Raw genomic sequence first — 21,079 nt, forward strand, 5'->3', positions numbered from 1 at the left:
GTCTTAATACCGCCCTGTCCTCTACATTTGCCTCTTTCAAACCAACTACCTGCATGTCTTCACCCACCACATCCATAAACCTCCTCCTTGGCCAAAGAAAGACTTACACATGCTTGAGACAATTTTCCAGCTAAATCTAAACCACCACCTGTAAAACACGTGTCTTTAAGCCTCAAAATAGCAAGGGAAAAAAAATCCAGTTTAATCATCTAAGAAACATTTTAATTTATGGTGAGAGGAAAATACTGATTTATAAAGCACATTGTTGTGTTTGCATCTAATTGAAAAAGAAATTGAAATAGACCACAACAATGACCACTCAGTTGACATATAATCAGAGGAAGCAGGTCACAAGTGTTTTATTACAGCAATCTACTGTATACTTAAAAATTATGTTAAAACTCTTGAATACAGAAAGCAATCCTCAGACTTCACAGCACGGATACAGAATAGAATTTTGACTCAAATCAAATATGCATGGATTAAAAAATGCGGCTAGTTTTGTGATTTGATTTCATCTATTTTTATGAAGAAAACAAAAATGTAATAAAATATAAAAGAAATACAAACTGAACCTTGAAGCTTTGAGCGCTAAGATTACACCATTCCAGAGTGACCCAACCCACTGTTTATTTCAGATGTCAGATTTGAATGGAAAATCTCACAGGCGATGCAAATCTTTTTTTCTTTTTAACATTTGGATTTTGTGATTTGCATGGCACATGCTCACTCCTTGTGCGCTCGTGTCAACTGTAGCCTTGGAAATAAGGAGGATTATTAGGTTGTAAAAATCTATAATCGCAGCTTTCAACATAAAAATCAATAAAGATATTGCTTCAGAAAAAAAAAAAAAAAATTCGTATTGGCACAGCGAGAGCCCAGACTTCAATTCCTTTAAAAAATCTATGAAATGACCTTAAAATAGCTGGACACAGGAGATCCCCGAACAATTTGAATGAAACCTGACCTTCTTTGTAAAGAAGACTTCCTTCCAAAGTCTGGATGTGTAAAGTTAATAGAGTCACAAAGACTTCATGCCATAATAAAGGCAACGGGTGCTTCCACAAACTATTAGTTGGGACGGTTTTCATACTTATTTGATCGGCTTTAGAAGATTTTTCTTGTTATTAAAATATTCCCAATAATTCATTATTTATTTTTCTTTGGATTTATTTTTGTTAGGATATTTCATTACATATATTGGACTTTTTTATAAGCACTTTATTTAATGGGAAATTTTATATAGGTTTATATATAAGTTTATCCCTATTAAAGAGTCAGTGACAACAGTAGCAAGAAAAAAACTTCCTGAGATGGTATGAGGAAGAATGTCCATTTATTATTGTCTTATCATTGTTCAGATGTTTTGTTCATGCAACTTACAACCCCAAACTATTTCAACAGTCTGTTGTAACAGTCCAAATTCATCCTCATAGTTCTTAAGTTAGGCTGTTGATGTGAAACAATCACCCAGTAGCACAGAGTGGTCTCAAATTGAAAAGAACTCCATCCAGAGGCAGGATGAATCAGGCAGCTCAGAGTATCAAGGGCGCTTCATTAATTCAAACTTATTTAAATCATATCACTGTATATATGTTTATCTTCAATAGTGATAGATTCATGTATGTAAAGCTTGTGGATGCATTGTCCAGAGATTTATCCATAGTCTGTGATGTGAACAAAGGTAGATTACTGGTATGTCCCAGTCTAGGTTTGGGACACACAGCGTGATTAAAGGCATGAGGTGATGGATATAAGGCAGATGTGAGTGTATTTGGTATTATGAGTGATGAGTGATGAAACTCATACATGGGCATATCTTAAAAACAGGAGGTATATTGTGGTGGACCAAGGCCAATATAATAAACAAAAACCCTTTTTTCTTTTTCCAAACATTAAATTACCTACAAACAAACCCAAAAGATAGACAAATCACTTCCCTAACTCCCTCACTAAAAAACAGGGAAGAAACCTACACCCAACAGAAATGGCATCCCCCTACTGGTGAACAGAAGCAACACACATATGTACATATATTTACAACTGTATAATACACTGCAATCAATTCAAGTCTGTTTTATGATCAGGGGAAAATGGGTTATTGGAGAATGTGTAGTAAATAGAAGGAATAGAAAGGAGCAAGAATCCAACTGAGAGTTATTCAAGCACCACCAGGCAAGAGAATTGGAGGACACACAGACACCAATCTGAGACATAATCAAGTCAAATCAAATCAAATCAAATTTTATTTGTCACATACAGAGTACGACATGCAGTAAAATGCTTTGTACGACTATCCAACATTTAAGCAAAAAAGGAATAGAATTAAGGATAATAAGGTAGATAAATAAAAAGTATAAACTATAGTAAATATATGAAAATATACAGTGGGTACGGAAAGTATTTAGACCCCCTTAAATTTTTCACTTTTTGTTATATTGCAGCCATTTGCTAAAATCATTTAAGTTCATTTTTTTTCCTCATGAATGTACACATAGCACCCCATACTGACAGAAAAACACAGAATTGTTGACCTTTTTGCAGATTTATTAAAAAAGAAAAACTGAAATATCACATGGTCCTAAGTATTCAGACCCTTTGCTGTGGCACTCAAATATTTAACTCAGGTGCTCTCCATTTCTTCTGATCATCCTTGAGATGGTTCTACACCTTCATTTGAGTCCAGCAATTTTTGATTATACTGATTAGACTTGATTGGGAAAGCCACACACCTGTTTATATAAGACCTTACAGATCACAATGCATGTCAGAGCAAATGAGAATCATTAAGGTCAAAGGAACTGCCTGAAGAGCTCAGAGACAGAATTGTGGCAAGGCACAGATCTGGCCAAGGTTCCAAAAATTTTTTTGCTGCACTTAAGGTTCCTAAGAGCACAGTGGCCTCCATAATCCTCAAATGGAAGATGTTTGGGACGACCAGAACCATTCCTAGAGCTGGCCGTCCGGCCAAACTAAGCTATCGGGGGAGAAGAGCCTTGGTGAGAGAGGTAAAGAAAAACCCAAAGATCACTGTGGCTGAGCTCCAGAGATGCAGTCGGGAGATGGGAGAAAGTTGTAGAAAGTCAACCATCACTGCAGCCCTTCACCAGTGGGGCTTTATAGCAGAGTGGCCCGACGGAAGCCTCTCCTCAGTGCAGGACACATGAAAACCCGCATGGAGTTCTCCAAGATGGTGAGAAATAAGATTCTCTGGTCTGATGAGACCAAGATAGAACTTTTTGGCCTTAATTCTAAGCGGTATGTGTGGAGAAAACCAGGCACTGCTCATCACCTGTCCAGTATAGTCTCAACAATGAAGCATGGTGGTGGCAGCATCATGCTGTGGGGGTGTTTTTTAGCTGCAGGGACAGGACGACTGGTTGCAATCAAGGGAAAGATGAATGCGGCCAAGCACAGGGATATCCTGGACGAAAACCTTCTCCAGAGTGCTCTGGACCTCAGACTGGGCTGAAGGTTTACCTTCCAACAAGACAATGACCCTAAGCACACAGCTAAAATAACGAAGGAGTGGCTTCACAACAACTCCGTGACTGTTCTTGAATGGCCCAGCCAGAGCCCTGACTTAAACCCAATTGAGCATCTCTGGAGAGACCTAAAAATAGCTGTCCACCAACGTTTACCGTCCAACTTGACAGAACTGGAGAGGATCTGCAAGGAGGAATGGCAGAGGATCCCTGAATCCAGGTGTGAAAAACTTGTTGCATCTTTCCCAAAAAGACTCCTGGCTATATTAGATCAAAAGGGGGCTTCTACTAAATACTGAGCAAAGGGTCTGAATACTTAGGACCATGTGATATTTCAGTTTTTCTTTTTTAATAAATCTGCAACAGTGTCAACAATTCTGTGTTTTCCTGTCAATATAGGGTGCTGTGTGTACATTCATGAGGAAAAGAAATGAACTTAAATGATTTTAGCAAATGGCTGCAAAATAAAAAAGAGTGAAAAATGTAAGGGGGTCTGAATACTTTCTGTACCCACTGTATGTATATACATGGATGTGTATGGCAGATATTGGAAGTACAAATTAAAGTGATTTAGTAATTGTCCTTAAAGTGTCCATGTGCAGTATAGGAAGTTGGAGATCTATTGGCACAGTGGCAGGCTGAGTCCTAGGCCCTCCAACTTAGGGGTGAGCGTGGAGGGAATTATGGTGTTGAACGCTGAACTGTAGTCCACAAACAGCATTTTGGGGCCAGGGCTCAAACAAAGGTCACTGAGAGGGGTGACAATTCAAGGTTTCTATATTGCTGCATTCATTCTTTTCAAAAAAAGATCAGCCAGTGTCCTGGAAAAACTAATGTTCTTAAGCTTTACATTATTTGCTTAAGAGGCGTCAAGTTTAGATGTGGCAGCCTGCACCTATACTAACAGCACAAGAAAAAAGATGTCATGATGTTTATTGTAGTAAACAAGATGATAACTTGAAACGATACTGTGAATTCTGCACAAATTAACGTGTTTGTGTGCAGTGTCTCGATTTATCCAGTTAGAGGCAGAGCATGTCTGCTTTTCATCTCTTTCTGCATCCGCTTACTAAAACACTTACAGCCAAGAGATCGCTCCTAATTACTCATGACGAGACCACAGAACCACAACATCGCCTCACGGTCACAAAGCAAGAGCAGGTTTTCCTCTGTCTCCTGCAGTGTAAGAAGCGAATGAAGAAAATAAGAATAGAATGAGCAGTGTAAATAAGCTGAAGAGGAGAAACACACAGGTGGTGGATGTTTAAAGAAGAGATCTACTCTGAAATGAAGATTCATAAATATACAGTCATCATTGTGGTTACTCTTTTCGTACTGACCGAAGGTGAGTCTGATGATGATTTATGTCTATAAAGAATATGGGTAAAAGCAGAATGTTTCTTTTAAACATCAGTGTAATATATATATATATATATATATATATATATATATATATATATATATATATATATATATATATAAATGAGAGAGAGAGAGAGAGAGAGAGAGAGAGAGAGAGAGAGAGAGAGAGAGAGAGAGAGAGAGAGAGCGTGGTGTAAAAAAATTGTTTGCCCTCTTTCTGATTTTTTTTTTTTTTTTTTTTTGCATCTTTGTCACACTTTAATGTTTCAGATCATCAAACTAATTAAAAAATATGTAAAAGATACACAAGTTAACACGACATACAGTTTTTAAATGAAGGTTTTTATTATTGAGGGAAAACAAAATCCAAAACTACATGGCCCTGTGTGAAAAAGTGTTTTCCCCCCTGTTAAAACTGTGGTTTATCACACCTGAGCTCAATTTCACTCGCCACACCCCCAGGCCTGATTACTGCCACACCTGTTCACAATCAAGAAATCTCTTAAATAGGACCTGCCTGACAAAGTGAAGTAGACCAAAAGATCCTCAAAAGCTAGACATCATGCCGAGAGCCAAATAAATTCAGAAACAAATGAGAAAGAAAGTAATTGAGATCTATCAGTCTGGAAAGGGTTATAAAGCCATTTCTAAAGCTTTGGGACTCCAGCGAACCACAGTCAAGCCGTTATTCACAAATGGTAACAATATGAAACAGTGGAGAACCTTCCCAGGAGTGGCCGGCCAACCAAAATTACCCCAAGAGCACAGCGACGACTCATTCAAGAGGTCACAAATGACCCCACAACAACATCCAAAGAACTGCAGCCTCACTTGCCTCAGTTAAAGTCAGTGTTCATGATTCCACCATAAGAAAGAGACTGGGCAAAAAAGGTCCAGAAGTTCCAAGATGAAAACCGCTGCTGAGCAAAAAGAACATAAAGGCTCGTCTCAGTTTTGCCAGAAAACATCTTGATAATCCCCAAGGTTTTTGGGAAAATACCCTGTGGACTGATGAGACAAAAGTTGACCTTTTTGGAATGTGTGCGTCCCGTTACGTCTGGCGTAACAGTAACACCGCATTAGTGGTGGTAGTGTAATGGTCTGGGGCTGTTTTGCTGCTTCAGGACCTGGAATACTTGCTGTGATAAATGGAACCATGAATTTTGCTGTTTCCTGAAGGAGAATGTCTGGCCATCTGTTTGTGACCTCGAGCTGAAGCAAACTTGAGTTCTGTAGCAGCACAATGATCCAAAACACACCAGCAAGTCCACCTCTGAATGGCTGAAGAAAAACTAAATTTTAAATAGGGGTTGACAGATAATCAAGGAAATTAGCACCAGGTACCAGATTAACACCAATAACTGGGAGGTATCTGGAAGTGTTCTCTAATTATGATCAGTGTGTTTTCTGCAAAATAAAGTTTTTTTGAAAATGCCTTAGTTATTTTGTGGAAAAGGTGTTCTGGTAGCATGGTATAGACAGGACAAAAACTCCTTCAACTGTTGAGCAGTGAAGATCACATTATTTCAAAATTGTTCAATTGTTTATAAATTGTTCTCTAATTTTGATATTGTGTGTGTGTGTGTGTGTGTGTGTGTGTGTGTGTGTGTGTACATACAGTGAGGAAAATAAGTATTTGAACACCCTGCTATTTTGCAAGTTCTCCCACTTAGAAATCATGGAGGGGTCTGAAATTGTCATCGTAGGTGCATGTCCACTGTGAGAGACATAATCTAAAAAAAAAATCCAGAAATCACAATGTATGATTTTTTAACTATTTATTTGTATGATACAGCTGCAAATAAGTATTTGAACACCTGAGAAAGTCAATGTTAATATTTGGTACAGTAGCATTTGTTTGCAATTACAGAGGTCAAACGTTTCCTGTAGTTTTTCACCAGGTTTGCACACACTGCAGGAGGGATTTTGGCCCACTCCTCCACACAGATCTTCTCTAGATCAGTCAGGTTTCTGGCCTGTCGCTGAGAAACACGGAGTTTGAGCTCCCTCCAAAGATTCTCTATTGGGTTTAGGTCTGGAGACTGGCTAGGCCACGCCAGAACCTTGATATGCTTCTTACAGAGCCACTCCTTGGTTATCCTGGCTGTGTGCTTCGGGTCATTGTCATGTTGGAAGACCCAGCCTCGACCCATCTTCAATGTTCTAACTGAGGGAAGAAGGTTGTTCCCCAAAATCTCGCAATACATGGCCCCGGTCATCCTCTCCTTAATACAGTGCAGTCGCCCTGTCCCATGTGCAGAAAAACACCCCCAAAGCATGATGCTACCACCCCCATGCTTCACAGTAGGGATGGTGTTTCTTGGGATGGTACTCATCAGTCTTCTTCCTACAAACACGTTTAGTAGAATTATGACCCAAAAGTTCTATTTTGGTCTCATCTGACCACATAACTTTCTCCCATGACTCCTCTGGATTATCCAAATGGTCATTGGCAAACTTAAAACGTGCCTTGACATGTGCTGGTTTAAGCAGGGGAACCTTCCGTGCCATGCATGATTTCAAACCATGACGTCTTAGTGTATTACCAACAGTAACCTTGGAAATGGTGGTCCCAGCTCTTTTCAGGTCATTGACCAGCTCCTCCCGTGTAGTTCTGGGCTGATTTCTCACCTTCCTTAGGATCATTGAGACCCCACGAGGTGAGATCTTGCATGGAGACCCAGTCCGAGGAAGATTGACAGTCATGTTTAGCTTCTTCCATTTTCTAATGATTGCTCCAACAGTGGACCTTTTTTTCACCAAGCTGCTTGGCAATTTCCCTGTAGCCCTTAACAGCCTTGTGGAGGTGTACAATTTTGTCTCTAGTGTCTTTGGACAGCTCTTTGGTCTTGGCCATGTTAGTAGTTGGATTCTTACTGATTGTATGGGGTGGACAGGTGTCTTTATGCAGCTAACGACCTCAAACAGGTGCATCTAATTTAGGATAATAAATGTAGTGGAGGTGGACATTTTAAAGGCAGACTAACAGGTCTTTGAGGGTCAGAATTCTAGCTGATAAACAGGTGTTCAAATACTTATTAGCAGCTGTATCATACAAATAAATAGTAAAAAAATCATATATTGTGATTTCTCGATTTTCTTTTTTTTAGATTATGTCTCTCACAGTGGACATGCACCTACGATGACAATTTCAGACCCCTCCATGATTTCTAAGTGGGAGAACTTGCAAAATAGTAGGGTGTTCAAATACTTATTTTCCTCACTGTATGTATATATATATATATGTATATATATATATATATATATATATATATATATATATATATATATATATATATATATATATATATATATATATACAGTGGGTACGGAAAGTATTCAGACCCCCTTAAATTTTTTACTCTTTGTTATATTGCAGCCATTTGCTAAAATCATTTAGGTTCATTCTTCTTCCTCATTAATGTACACACAGCACCCCATACTGACAGAAAAACACAGAATTGTTGACATTGTTGAAGATTTATTAAAAAAGAAAAACTGAAATATCACATGGTCCTAAGTATTCAGACCCTTTGCTCAGTATTTAGTAGATATGTGTACATTCATGAAGAAGAATGAACTTAAATGATTTTAGCGAATGGCTGCAATATAACAAAGAGTGAAAGATTTAAGGGGTCTGAATACTTTCCGTACCCACTGTATATATATATACAGTGGTACCTCGACATACGAGTGCAAGTTTTTTGAGATACAAGCGGTCACTCGGTCGATTTTTTGCTTTGATACGCGAGCAAAAATGTGAGAAAAATTGAGTCTCCATACACACGCACACAAACAAAGGTTTGAATGTGCGCGCACGCTAACACGTGGCTGTGACGAATCTCGCGATGAATCAGCAACACTGGCGTCAGTCAGTGTGCTTGTTTGCCTCGCTGTCGAAACATTATTGATAAGTTGAGCTCGCGTTTTGTGCTTTTTGTACATTTACAGTACTTTATCACATTTCTTTTTATAACCATGAAAGTGAGTGGAAAGGTCAGGGCGCAGAAGATGATGTTATATTCACTCCCGGGTATAGTTTTTAGGTTTACTGGTCGGCGCTATATTTGTTTTTTTTTGTCTTGTCTTGTGTTGTGTTGTCTTATGTTTGTCTGCACTGTTTGCACCAGGTTGCACTCGATGCACTTTATGTAGCTTTGTGTTGTGTTGTAGCTTTATGTTGTTTAGTGTAGCACCAGGATTCCGGAGGAACGTTGTCTCGTTTTTTTACTGTGTACCACTGTGTATAGTAGAAATGACAATAAAAGCCTCTTGACTTGACTTGATGTATTGAATTAAAGCGTGAAATCATAGGAAAACATGAGCAAGGTGTGCGAGTGATTGACTTGGCGAGGCAGTACGGGCGTAGTACTTCAATGATATGTACTATGCTTAACCAGTTTATTTTTTTACCTTCTCTTTTATTATGTTTTTATACAATATTTGTCATTTATAAATACATTTTTCTTATTCAAAAACACGTAACAAAAACAACTGGGGTGGCATTTTGGGGGCTGTAACGGGTTAATGGCATTTCAATGAATTTCAATGGGGAAATTTGCTTTGAAATACGAGCAATTTGACATACGAGCAAGGTTACGGAACGAATTAAACTCGTATGTCGAGGTACCACTGTGTGTATGTGTGTGTGTGTGTGTGTGTGTGTATATATATATATATATATATATATATATATATATATATATATATATATATATTATAATCAGAAAGGGGGCTAACACTATGAGTGATAATGACACAGTAGAACGTCTTGTAGCGTGCATTCCGGTGTGAATTATCACTCATAGAGTATATATATATATAATGTCTCCGTTTTACAGTAAGACGTGTTGTAGCGTGCATTCTGGTGTGAATTATCACTCATTAGAGATCAAAGTAGATTTCTTTAGGTGAAAAATGTCATTTTCATAAATGTGTATTTACGTACAGTAGTAAAAAGAAATGCAAAGCTTGATCCTTCTAGCCAGGTGCTGCTTTGCTTGAAAAAGATCACAATAACAACTCCATTACTGACCTGGATTATAGTTACATTTTTGTGCAGGCTTGTATTTCATTTTATTTATGATTTATTTAATGCTGGACAGCAATGGAAACAAACAAGGGGAAAAAATAAAGAAAGGAAAGGATTCTTAAAATATTTGAATAATAAAAGTATTGAAATAAGGAAAACAGTAAGGCAGAGGATGAGAGAAAACATAGCATGAGCAATCCAGAGTTTAAAATTACATTCTGTGAATTACAAACAAAAAGCATGATGTCTCACATGATTGGACAGTGCAAAAACAGAAGCATAAACTAATTGTTAACATGAATTGACATAGTTTAGTCCCCAGCCTAAATCATCAAATCATGTGCAAAAAGACTAAGCAAATAATGATAATAGCAATGTTTTTTTTTCTGAAAGGTGTGAACATCACAGAGTGGTTTGTGAAGGAGGGTCAAACTTTTATTTTTCATCTACCTCATGTGGAGTCTGACAGCGAACGCATCAGATCAGCTGAATGGAAACAGATGGACAAAGGCAAACTTCTGGCCATCATTTACCTGGGAAATGCAAATGACACAATAACATTCCACACTGAAAGCAAACTTCAATTCATGCTGAATGGGTCGATCATCATCAGCGATGTCGCACAGGAAGACACTGGCAACTACACTTGCAAAATCGTATTCAACGACAACAGAATCCAAACACACATCATCTCACTGAAACTATCCTCAGGCAAGTTTTTTCCAGTTTACCATTTACTTTGAATTACTCCACATTCATAAACGTTCATTTAAGTGTTATGGTTTTTTCCAATGAAGAATATCCCAGTTCCACACAGTTTTGGCCACACAAATGCACCACACATCTGTTTCTGGCATCAGTGCAGTCCAGTTTTCTTACTTCACTTTCCTCTTTAGATTCATTGTATTGTAAATCATTATATATAATGTTTAACTTCATATAAGAATTAAACTGTTGTGTTCAATTGATTAATGTGATCAACAGAGCAAACTATTATTTTGCAACAATAAAGACAAATTGGCTTTTTAACCTTTAGTTGAAAATTTTCCATCAGAGTTTTCAACATGCATTTACATGCATTGTTTTAATTTGGTAATGGTTTTACATTTACATTAAATCTTTGTCTTTTAAATACCTGCAGTGCATTTACATTCAAGTCAAGTCAAGTCAAGTTTATTTGTATAGCGCTTTTCACAACAGACATTGTCTCAAAGCAGCTTTACAGAAAACAACAGTGAAGGTGAATGGTGTGCGTTTGTCCCTGATGAGCAGCCGTGGCGACAGTGGCAAGGAAAAACTCCCTTAGATGATATGAGGAAGAAACCTTGAGAGGAACCAGACTCAAAGGGGAACCCATCCTCATATGGGTGACATCAAAAGTTTGGTCATAAATCTTTCAACAATACAGAACAATTTGTGATCATCATAGATCCAGCATCAGCTTCTCCATGCCAGGGCCTTTAAACACTCGGCATCTACTTCTCCATGATCATCCATAGGTCCATAATCTTCACGAGGTGGGACGTGACTGGAGCTGGCCAAACCTCAGGAAGCCTCGGGATGGGGAGAGAAAGAGAAGCAGTGGAGAGGAATTAGCGTAGCTGCTGTTCATGATATTAACAGCACAAGTTGATAATGTGCATGTGATCAGATGTTCTGGAGCACAAGGTTGTGATGTGATGTGCGTGATGTGTGTTATGTGTAGGCTTTGCTAAAAAGATATGTTTTTAATCTACACTTAAACTGGGAGAGTGTATCTGAACCCCGAACACTGTCAGGAAGACTATTCCAGAGTTTAGGAGCTAAATGTGAAAATGCTCTACCGCCTTTAGTGGACTTTGCTATTCTAGGAACTACTAGAAGCCCAGAGTTTTGAGATCTCAGGGAGCGTGACGGATTGTAGCATGTTAAGAGACTGGATAGATACATGGGAGCCAAACCATTTAGTGCTTTATAAGTGAGTAGCAGTAGTTTGTAGTCTATTCGAAACTTAATAGGAAGCCAATGTAGGGACGATAAGATTGGGGTTATATGATCGTATTTTCTTGACCTAGTAAGAACTCTTGCTGCGGCATTCTGAACTAACTGAAGCTTGTTTATTAATGATGCAGGACATCCACCTAGTAATGCATTACAGTAGTCTATTCTAGAGGTCATAAACGCATGGACGAGCTTCTCTGCATCAGATATAGATAACATGACATTTAACCATTGGTAAAGGGAGAGATGCGGCAGTGCTTTAGTCCTTGAGTCTGTCCAGTTTTCTCACCTCCGCATTAATACACTTTACTCAACCAGATCGTCTTCCAAAGCTTTCATGCTAACTTTTATATCATCTCATATTTTGTAAAATAACCAAATCAAGCCGCCACCATAATTTGGAGTTGCACATTTTCATGTACATTTGCACACTGCATTCTGGGTCTGTAAAACCCATTGTTATTATCGCTACTACTCGATTCAGGAACACCAACAAATTGTAATGTTTTTGGCCCCGGCAACTACAGCATATCACAGCGTATCATTTGCACAATTTACTCATCATTTATTTTGCTTACATTACAGAAATCACAGAACAGAGGCCTGATTATAACTCCACACCCTCTTCATCAGGTAACAACTTTGATTCAGTACAAACAATAATGAATGCATGTGTTATCAAGTGCATAAAGTGGGGTCAGTGGTTGAAAAACATTAGCAAAGGACCGTTGTCATGTAATGTGCGTAAAAGAGGATGCAAATGCAGTTCAAGGACATTTGATTTATAAACCAGGCAGTCAAACCCAAATCAAGATCCAAAATAATAAGCAGAAAATAGGCAGCGTTTAACCTCAGCAGAAACCGAGTATTGAGGGGCAGCAGGGAGGTTACCACATTGGCCTCTGTCTAGAACATGACTGTAAGTTCATTTGGACCTCAGAAGGAAGGTCCTCTGCAAGGGAGGTTGCCTTTCTAGCGCTGGCTAGAATGTGGCTGTGGAGGACATTTCATGAGGCAGGGATGGCTATCTTGTCAGCCTTGGGTAGAAGTTCCTCATGGTTGGCTGCCACATTGGCCTCAGACTGGAGTTCTGCTGAAAGTGTTGGTTGCTCTTTGATTTTAGCCTTCCTAAGCCTTCCTAACTTTCTCTGCCCAAACACTTTCCCTAAAATTCCAACAAGCTTCAACCCACTGCCAGGCTGTTCCAGTGAACATGTAGCTCAGCATTTGCTTCTTCTGAGGATTGAGTTTAATGGACTATTTCTGCAGAAGGAAGCGTTTTGAATGCACAAAAATGCTGTCAAAAGGTTTTTTTGGAGAACATGAGGATCCACTGTAGGAACTGAACTGAGTTCAGAGTTGGAATGGCCATCATGGTGTTGGTTCCACCTGCATCCATTTTGCAAGTATTGCTATGTAATGCAGGTAGAGTAGGATGCAAATGCAATTTTATTATTAAACCAAGCAGCCAAATGTAAAAAAATATCCCAAATCATAAATAAAAACAGGCAGAAGTCGAGTAAGTAGTAAACTATTGTACAATAATGTGAAGAAAAAAAAAAAAGCAAAATCAAGACCCTGAATATCAAGATATGGTAAAGATAAGCTTAAACAACACTGGACAATACTGATGTGCTGTTTCTGTTTGGTATTCACACTGTAATTGTTTATATACAATATACATACCTGACAACCATATTTCTCTGGACTGTTTTTTGTTTTTATGTGATCGTGTCTTCAGTTAAATATATAAATTATATTAGGCAATGATTCTGATATATTAGGCAATCTCGTTTTTTTTAGTATAATGTGATTTTATTTGCCATGAATTGCACTGCATTTACACCATTAGAAAATGTTGAAAATGAGATTAAATATTAAGTGGAATTAAAAGATATACACCCCCTTTACTGAAACATCTCAAACAACTTCAGAAATAAGCAATTGCCTTCAAGGTCATAATGAATTAAAGCTTTTTAATGAAAGAAAAAAATAAATCAAAACATAAAAAAAAAAGAAAAAACATTGTGTAATGTAACTTTTGGGTTTTAAAATACAGATTCATATAAAAGCAGTTTCCTGAAGAGTTCTGAAGAGCTCCTAAAACAACTCTGCAGTAAAGTAATAGAAATACACCTATTAAGGATTGTAGATTAATAAAGGGTATAATTAGGGTATACAAGAAATGGAAAATGCATTTCAATACCAACGATCTGCCAAAACCTGCACGTCAGTAAGAACAAGACGTCCAAGCAAGAAACATTTGGTCAGAGAAGCCACCAGAAAGCAAATAGTGACCTTAGAGATACAGGAATTTATGAAAAACAGAGGGCAAAATGTATCATAGAATAAACAGTTCTATATATAGTACACACATGTGGACTGAAATGGGATGGCAGGAAAAAAAAGCTACCCACTTGATTAATTCTTAGAGGAACACTGCATTTCACATTATTTAGCTCATGCATTAAATTACTTATCATTTATTTTTCTTAAATTACAGAAATCCCAGAGCAGACCTCTACTAATAACTCCACATCATCCGCATCAGGTAACAGCTTTAATTCAGTAGCTGCAATACTGAACGCATGTGCTACAGACTTTAGGACGTGTTTGACGTGTAAGAAATATTGGAAACACTATTAAAGAATCAAACTCTTTCTTACTCTGTGCTTTATGTGACTGATTTCCTTTGAGTGTTTTAGACATTTAGTTATAATATAAAGTGGAATTAAAAGCTGTACACCGCTTTACTTTTAAAAAACGTAAAAAAAAAAAAAAAAACGGTCGCTGGAGGTTTTGTGGTCAGACAATTGTCAACATGGCCCACAATCAAATGAGCTCTTATCTTAATTCTCAAGACAGTCATAAAGGACTGGGGTTGTTACTCATATGTAGGGGCTTGGCAAGATTGACAGGAAGATGATTGGAGCAGAGTAGAAAAAGATATCTGGGGAAGAACCAACGTTCTTCCTGAACCCTGGTGCTACATAAAACAACAATCACAGAAAACATAGGGATAAGAACTAGTAAGTGTCCTCACCACATAAAGTTCAATCTTTTGAGGAGTCTTGTTGAGGAGTCTGATGGCTTGTGGGAAAAAACTGTTACACAGTCTGGATGTGAGACCCGATTGCTTCTGTACCTCTTTCCAGACTTTAGGAGAGTAAAGTGTGTGTGAGACCCTGATGATCTTGATTGTTAGTTGCAGTCTTCCTGAACATCTCCCAGTCAGTACATTTTAAAGCAGTCCTGAAGAGCAGAGATGGCTCCAGGTTCTCACCTGCTTTCAAGCTGGTCTTGAATGCCCCACCAGAGAATGCTCCCAGTTTGGAGACTCTTCCTAATGTCTTTTGCCACTCCTCTTTGCATAACTCTCGAAGCTTGTGAATGTTATTTGTTTCTCACTGGATGGATAGCAACAATTTCTTAATTTGAATGACTATATAATTACGTAATTCCTCAGATTTCCAAATGAATCTAGGTCAGGGATTTACAAAAAAACACCCAAAAGTTTACATCCATTCATGTAGCCATGTGCTGTATTTCTGCACACAACCTTCATCTTCTTCCTGTATATGGACGTTCCTTCTCGTTTATACAACTGTACAGGTCGGCGCTACTGTGTTAATGTTTTTCCCGTCTCATGTTGTCTTGTGTGTTTTTCTTTTTTTTTTTTGGACTAAATGTTGTACATGTGCACTTTGTGTTGTCAGTTTAGAGTCACGTGCATTTCTGTGTTCCTTGTGTTCATTTTTGTTAATTATATTGCTGCTGGAGCAGCTTGTTCCTGGGGAAACGTTGTTTCATTTATATGGTTAAAATGGCAATAAAGCCGACTGGACTCGACTTAAGATAGAAGAAAATTTCAGTTTTTCTGTTTTTAAATGAAGATTTCCTGCATTTCTGCTGTGCTGTTGAGATCATGGAGCACTGAATGAATTCAGGAATTTTATAGAATCTCATACAACAATATGTAAACATTTAAAGGGGGTGTACATATTTTAATGTCCACTGTATATTTTATTTATTTTCTACCTGGGAGAAAGTCAATGTTTTTATGTTAAACATCGCACCAGCAGAACTACTTAAAAAGCTCCACATAAGAAGTATTTCATTAAACACAGTAAGTCTGTTATTGTGACTCATTTCTTGTTATCTCAACTTTCAGATCCTCAGGATTTCTATATACTGCAGATTGTGCTTTCAGTACTGGGAGGTTTGATTCTGCTTGCAGGTCTGATGGTTATAATTTTCAAGTGCAAAAAGAGGTACAGAAGTTTCACTCAGGGTGAGAAAATACACTACAGTCAGCTTGTATTTAATTAAAAACGAATTAATGTTGTTATTATTAATAAAATTATGAATAATATATATATATTTTTTTTTTTGCAGAACCTATTTACATCAACAGTAACACGATCCACACACACAGAAGAAGCTCGAACACATTTAAAAAACAAGGTCACGCATCACAAAGGCAAATTAAAACATGAAATGAGATCATCACCTTTTTTTCACAACTTCGAACCCGAGCAGTGCAAGACCTGACCTGAAATAGAAGTGTGTGTGTGTGTGTGTGCATGTGTGGTTTTGCAGAGGGTTATTTTTAAGGGTCTGTTCCGTCTTTTGCAGTTGCCAGGAAACCTGTTGCATGTACGCTGGGCACGGAACATGCAGCTCTAATTCTGATGTGTTTTAGACTTTCATTTTCCACCTTTTCAAACGGCAAACTTAAAAACATGCTTTTGTCTTAAACGTTCCGATTGTATGAGAAATGTGAATTGTTCGGTCTAAACTCGACATAATAAGCCCTTGAGGTATTAGTCAATGTCCCTCTGCAATAACAGTTGAAGGTTTTATAAAGAACTGTACAACAAGGGGTTTTCCAAACTCACTATTTTCTTTAACAATGGAGTGTGTTCATGTCAGAAAGGGTTCCAAGTCGATCCCTTTTTGGGATGTTAGTAATTATTTGTTGAACCCTTAAAGAACTTTTGAGGAAATCATTATTGAGTTTCTGCGATATCTACGTATTTGTTGCACAAAATTCCGTTTAGTCAATTCTTAGAATGACTTTCTTGAAAGCTTGGAAACCTTAACTATATAATGAACCCCTGAAGCCTTAAAGAAAGATAAATGTATATTGAAACCCTGGTTATGTATATTAAGTAGATAATAATGAGCAAAATTTGGAGTTTGTACCTCAGAATTAGCATGCAACAAGCACAGGATTCTTCAAAGGTTCCTCATTGGTTTATTAGATTTATTACTGTGAATTCTTTTTTCATTCCCACTCAAACATCATTGAGTTTGAAAGGTGAAAACTTTGTAGAGTTAAAGGTTGTTAGCTTCGTAAAATGGTTCTAGAAACCATTAGTGTCATAAAAACAAAAAAAGGTGCCTCCTGGTTCTGTACTCACACTATTAAAGCTGATGATGTCAAAGGTGTTAAAATGTGACTAATTTCTGACTCATTAAAAAGCTTATTGTTGCATAGTTGGGTATCTACTTGTAGGTGAGAGTACCTCGAGTACTCACACTCTCATATTGTGGTTGTCTTCATGTCCGATCGTTGCTCTTCACTTGTGTGGGTTTAGAACTGCATTAACTGATTGACACGCGTTAGACAGGTCAAGATTCGGCGATTGAAATCCAGAGCTTAATTTTTCAATTCATATGATAATGAATTTCTCGCTTCTTTAAACCTTTCCATCTTTTACATTTGAATCTGCAATGTGAAGTCGAATGAAGGTCTTGCTAATATATCGGTCAGAACGGTAAAGCAAATACTAATGACAATAAAGATGCATGAAGGAGTCATTAAAATGAAGCCTTTCCTGTAATCTGATAACAAATGGAAATCTCTAGGGTCTGTAATCTACTACACTGATTACACCAGCTGCCTTCTGTGCATGCTAAGCAAAACTGGAACACTTTGACTCGGACTACAGGCATCCATAAGTATTTGATTGATTGGATTGATTTGATTTAAGGACATTACTCATAATCGTACACTCCAGTACTCATGGTAGTTCTCACTCGCTGGTGATGTTTTTAAGATTTATGATCTCACTCTTGATATCACTCAAATGAGTCTGGTTCCTCTTAACGTTTCTTCCTCATAACATCTAAGGGAGTTTTTCCTTGCCACAGTTGCCATTGCTTCATCGTTAAGGATAAACACACATCATTCATAGGTTCTTTGAAGCTAAGATTTCTGTTTTAGTTCACTTCTGTGAAATAAACTTGAACTAAACACCAAATAAAAAAATCCGCAATAGAATTTAGGAAGCAAATTAATTAGCCAAGAAACTAATGCTGAGTAGAGCTGAACATTCCTGAAAAAATCGAATTGATCTACTTAAATAAATAAGTTACAATTATTTAATGACATTCTGGGTTTTTTTCTTCCCTACTACTGTTTGTGTAACCTGCTGCTGCTGAAACACAATCATTCCCCCTCAATGTTGCGTCTCATTGCCGGATTCTTTACATTTTTTTAATTTGTAATAATTTTCAAAGATGTCAAACAAACTTCTTTCACGTTCTCATGATGGGGTTTTGTAGAATCTCCAGGAAAATAACGAACTGAATCCATTTTGGATTACTTTTGAAATACTGAAATACTTTTCAGATACACTGTATGTTTAACGTCGGAAAAAAAAAAAAATATGTTTACACATTGTACACCCACACTGAATGATACACACAGGTGGGCTTCCTCTAAACAGATAACTTGCCTCCTGTTCTCGAACATAACAACATCCTACTTTCTTATCTCGGTGACAAAAAAAACACCAAGTGCACCAATGCATATATATTTTTCTAGAAAAGTTTACACAAGTACAATTCACTGAGAAGACTTCATGACAGTCAGCGTTTGGAATTGTATTGTTTTCTGTTGTATTGCAATCTTCTAACCATTGATTCACTTGTCTGGAGACACTGCAGGTAATTTCCCAGCATTTAAACCACTGTTTATGATTCACAAACGGGGAAATTAAAACAGAGTGGGTACAGACCACACACATAGCTTAGGTGAAGGCGTAGGTGTTATAAAGGAAAAAAGATAACCCTTAAACATGATGTGGCCAATATAAAACAATAATATTGTTTATAAAAAAGGAAGTGATGGTGGTGTTTTTTTTCTATCATAAATACTTTATGCATCTGTAGCTCGTCAGTAACTCCTACTACCACCACCAGGGGGCAATGTCAATTGTCAATTCAATTGAATTTCTATTCTTAAAACTAGTGATATGTTTATCCAAGGAGATTTCCAAGAGAAAATTAAAACACTTCTTCCTCCTTTTATTTTTCTTCTTTCACTTTTTTTTTTTTTTTTTTTTACACTTATGGTTTCTTAAAAACATAAAAACATTTCCTGGAGTTTGTCGGTTCATACATTCATACATTAGTAATGAAAATAGCATCAAATGTAAAGATGCATTTGAGTTTTGCAAATGAATTACTTGGATTAGCTAGCTGTTTGTTTCATAATTAACAAGAAAGTTAAGAAATATGAAATCACATGATAAATGACTTTGCTGGTTAAGTTTCATACACATACAGTAGAGTAGCTTGTTAACTTAGATTGATAAATAAACATTGGGAGATTTGTGATCAGCTCTTTTACTCTTCATTACTTGATTGATTATTTTTAACATTTTCATTAGATTATTTTTACTTTAATGGAAAGAAAAATGCACATCCCTGCCAGAGCCGAGATTAAAATTGCACCAAGAACAAATGTTACTGGCACAACTCATTGGGATTAGTTTATTTATTTTATTTTCTTATGTAAATGTGTCACTACTGTTTTCTTTGTCAAAATGTTCTTTATGCATTTCTCTAAGCCTTGAGGGTTATTTAAGTCTGAAGTGCAATCAACATAATGATTTATTAACTAAATCATACTGTATTTATTGACAACATTAAAAAAAAATCGGTTATTTATTATAATTTAATTATTTTTAGTTTTATACCTGAATATTCAAACTTGAATTTTACCTCTCATACCACGAGAGGGCGCACTAACGATCCGTCACTTTGATAATAAAGAATCTACATTTTGTCATGTTACCGCCTCATTCCAAAACGAATTAAATTCATTTTTTCCCCTAAAAATCCATTAAACAATAATGACAACATTAAAGCAGTTTGTTTGAAATCTTTGAAAATTTATTAAAAAAATAAATTAAATAAATCACTGTACATAAGTATTCACAGCCTTTGCCATGACACTCAAAATATATCTCAGGTGCATCCTGCATTCACTGATCATCCTTTAGATGTTTCTACAACTTGATAGGAGTCCACCTGTGGTCAATTCAGTTGATTGGACATAATTAGGACACGCACACACCTGTCTATAGAAGGTCCCACAGTTCTGTGCATGTCAGAGCACAAACCAAATCATGAATTGTCTGTAGACCTTCGAGACAGGATTGTTTTGAGGCACAGATCTGGGGAAGGAGACAGAAACATTTTCTGCAGCATTGAAGGTCTTAATGAGCACAGTGGCCTCCATCATCCATAAATGGAAGCAGTTTAGAACTACCAGGACTCTTCCTAAAGTGGAGCCGCCCGGCCAAACTGAGCGATCAGGTGAGAAGGGCCTTATTTAGGAAAGGTGACCAAGAACCCGATGGTCAATCCTAAAGATATCCAGCATATCTCTGTGGAGAGGAGAACCATCCAAAAGAACAACCATCTCTCCAGCACTCGATCAATCAGGCCTGTATGGTAGAGTGGTCAGAAGGAAGACACTCCTCAGTAAAAGGCACATGACAGCTCGCCTGGAGTTTGCCAAAAGACACCAGAAGGACTCTCAGAGCATGAGAAACAAAGATTGAACTTTTTGGACTGAATGCCAAGCGTCATGTCTGGAGGAAACCAGGCACTGCTCATCACCTGGCCAATACCATCCCTACAGTGAAGCATGGTGGTGGCAGCATCATGCTGTGGGGATATTTTTCAGCAGCAGGAACTGGGAGAGTGGTCAGGATCGAGGGAAAGATGAATGCAGCAAAGTACAGAGATGTAAGCCTGCTCCAGAGCGCTCTGGACCTCAGACTGGGGCTATGGTTCATCTTCTAACAGGACAACGACCCTCAGCACACAGCCAAGATAACAAACGAGAGGCTACGGGACGACTCTGTGAACGTCCTGAGTGGCCCAGCCAGAGTCCAGACTTAAACACGACTGAACATCTCTG

General features: G+C 37.6%; 1 protein-coding gene across 2 annotated transcripts; it reads left to right on the forward strand.

The window, feature by feature from the left end:
• The first annotated feature begins 4,603 nt into the window (after window positions 1–4,603).
• Window positions 4,604–17,924, forward strand: LOC310723319 (uncharacterized protein). Of its 2 annotated transcripts, XM_083536142.1 has the most exons (6): window positions 4,604–4,830; window positions 10,273–10,590; window positions 12,445–12,492; window positions 14,363–14,410; window positions 16,031–16,150; window positions 16,255–17,924. In XM_083536142.1, the coding sequence occupies exons 1-6, from the start codon at window positions 4,746–4,748 to the stop codon at window positions 16,353–16,355; spliced, it is 720 nt and encodes a 239-aa protein (XP_083392268.1). In that variant the 5' UTR covers window positions 4,604–4,745; the 3' UTR covers window positions 16,356–17,924. The 2 variants fall into 2 exon arrangements, with proteins under 2 accessions (XP_083392268.1, XP_083392269.1); XM_083536143.1 differs by lacking the exon at window positions 14,363–14,410.
• Window positions 17,925–21,079: the final 3,155 nt, after the last annotated feature.

The sequence above is a fragment of the Silurus aristotelis genome (genome assembly GCF_946808225.1).
Source record: "Silurus aristotelis genome assembly, chromosome: 3".
Classification (NCBI taxonomy): domain Eukaryota; kingdom Metazoa; phylum Chordata; class Actinopteri; order Siluriformes; family Siluridae; genus Silurus; species Silurus aristotelis.

Bases quoted from the DNA above. Each gene is read 5' to 3' on its own strand.
- LOC310723319 (XM_083536142.1), top strand. From the start codon at position 4,746: ATGTTTAAAGAAGAGATCTACTCTGAAATGAAGATTCATAAATATACA. The intron at 10,591-12,444 runs GCAAGTTTTTTC...CTTACATTACAG, and splicing joins CTCACTGAAACTATCCTCAG to AAATCACAGAACAGAGGCCT. The intron at 12,493-14,362 runs GTAACAACTTTG...CTTAAATTACAG, and splicing joins CTCCACACCCTCTTCATCAG to AAATCCCAGAGCAGACCTCT.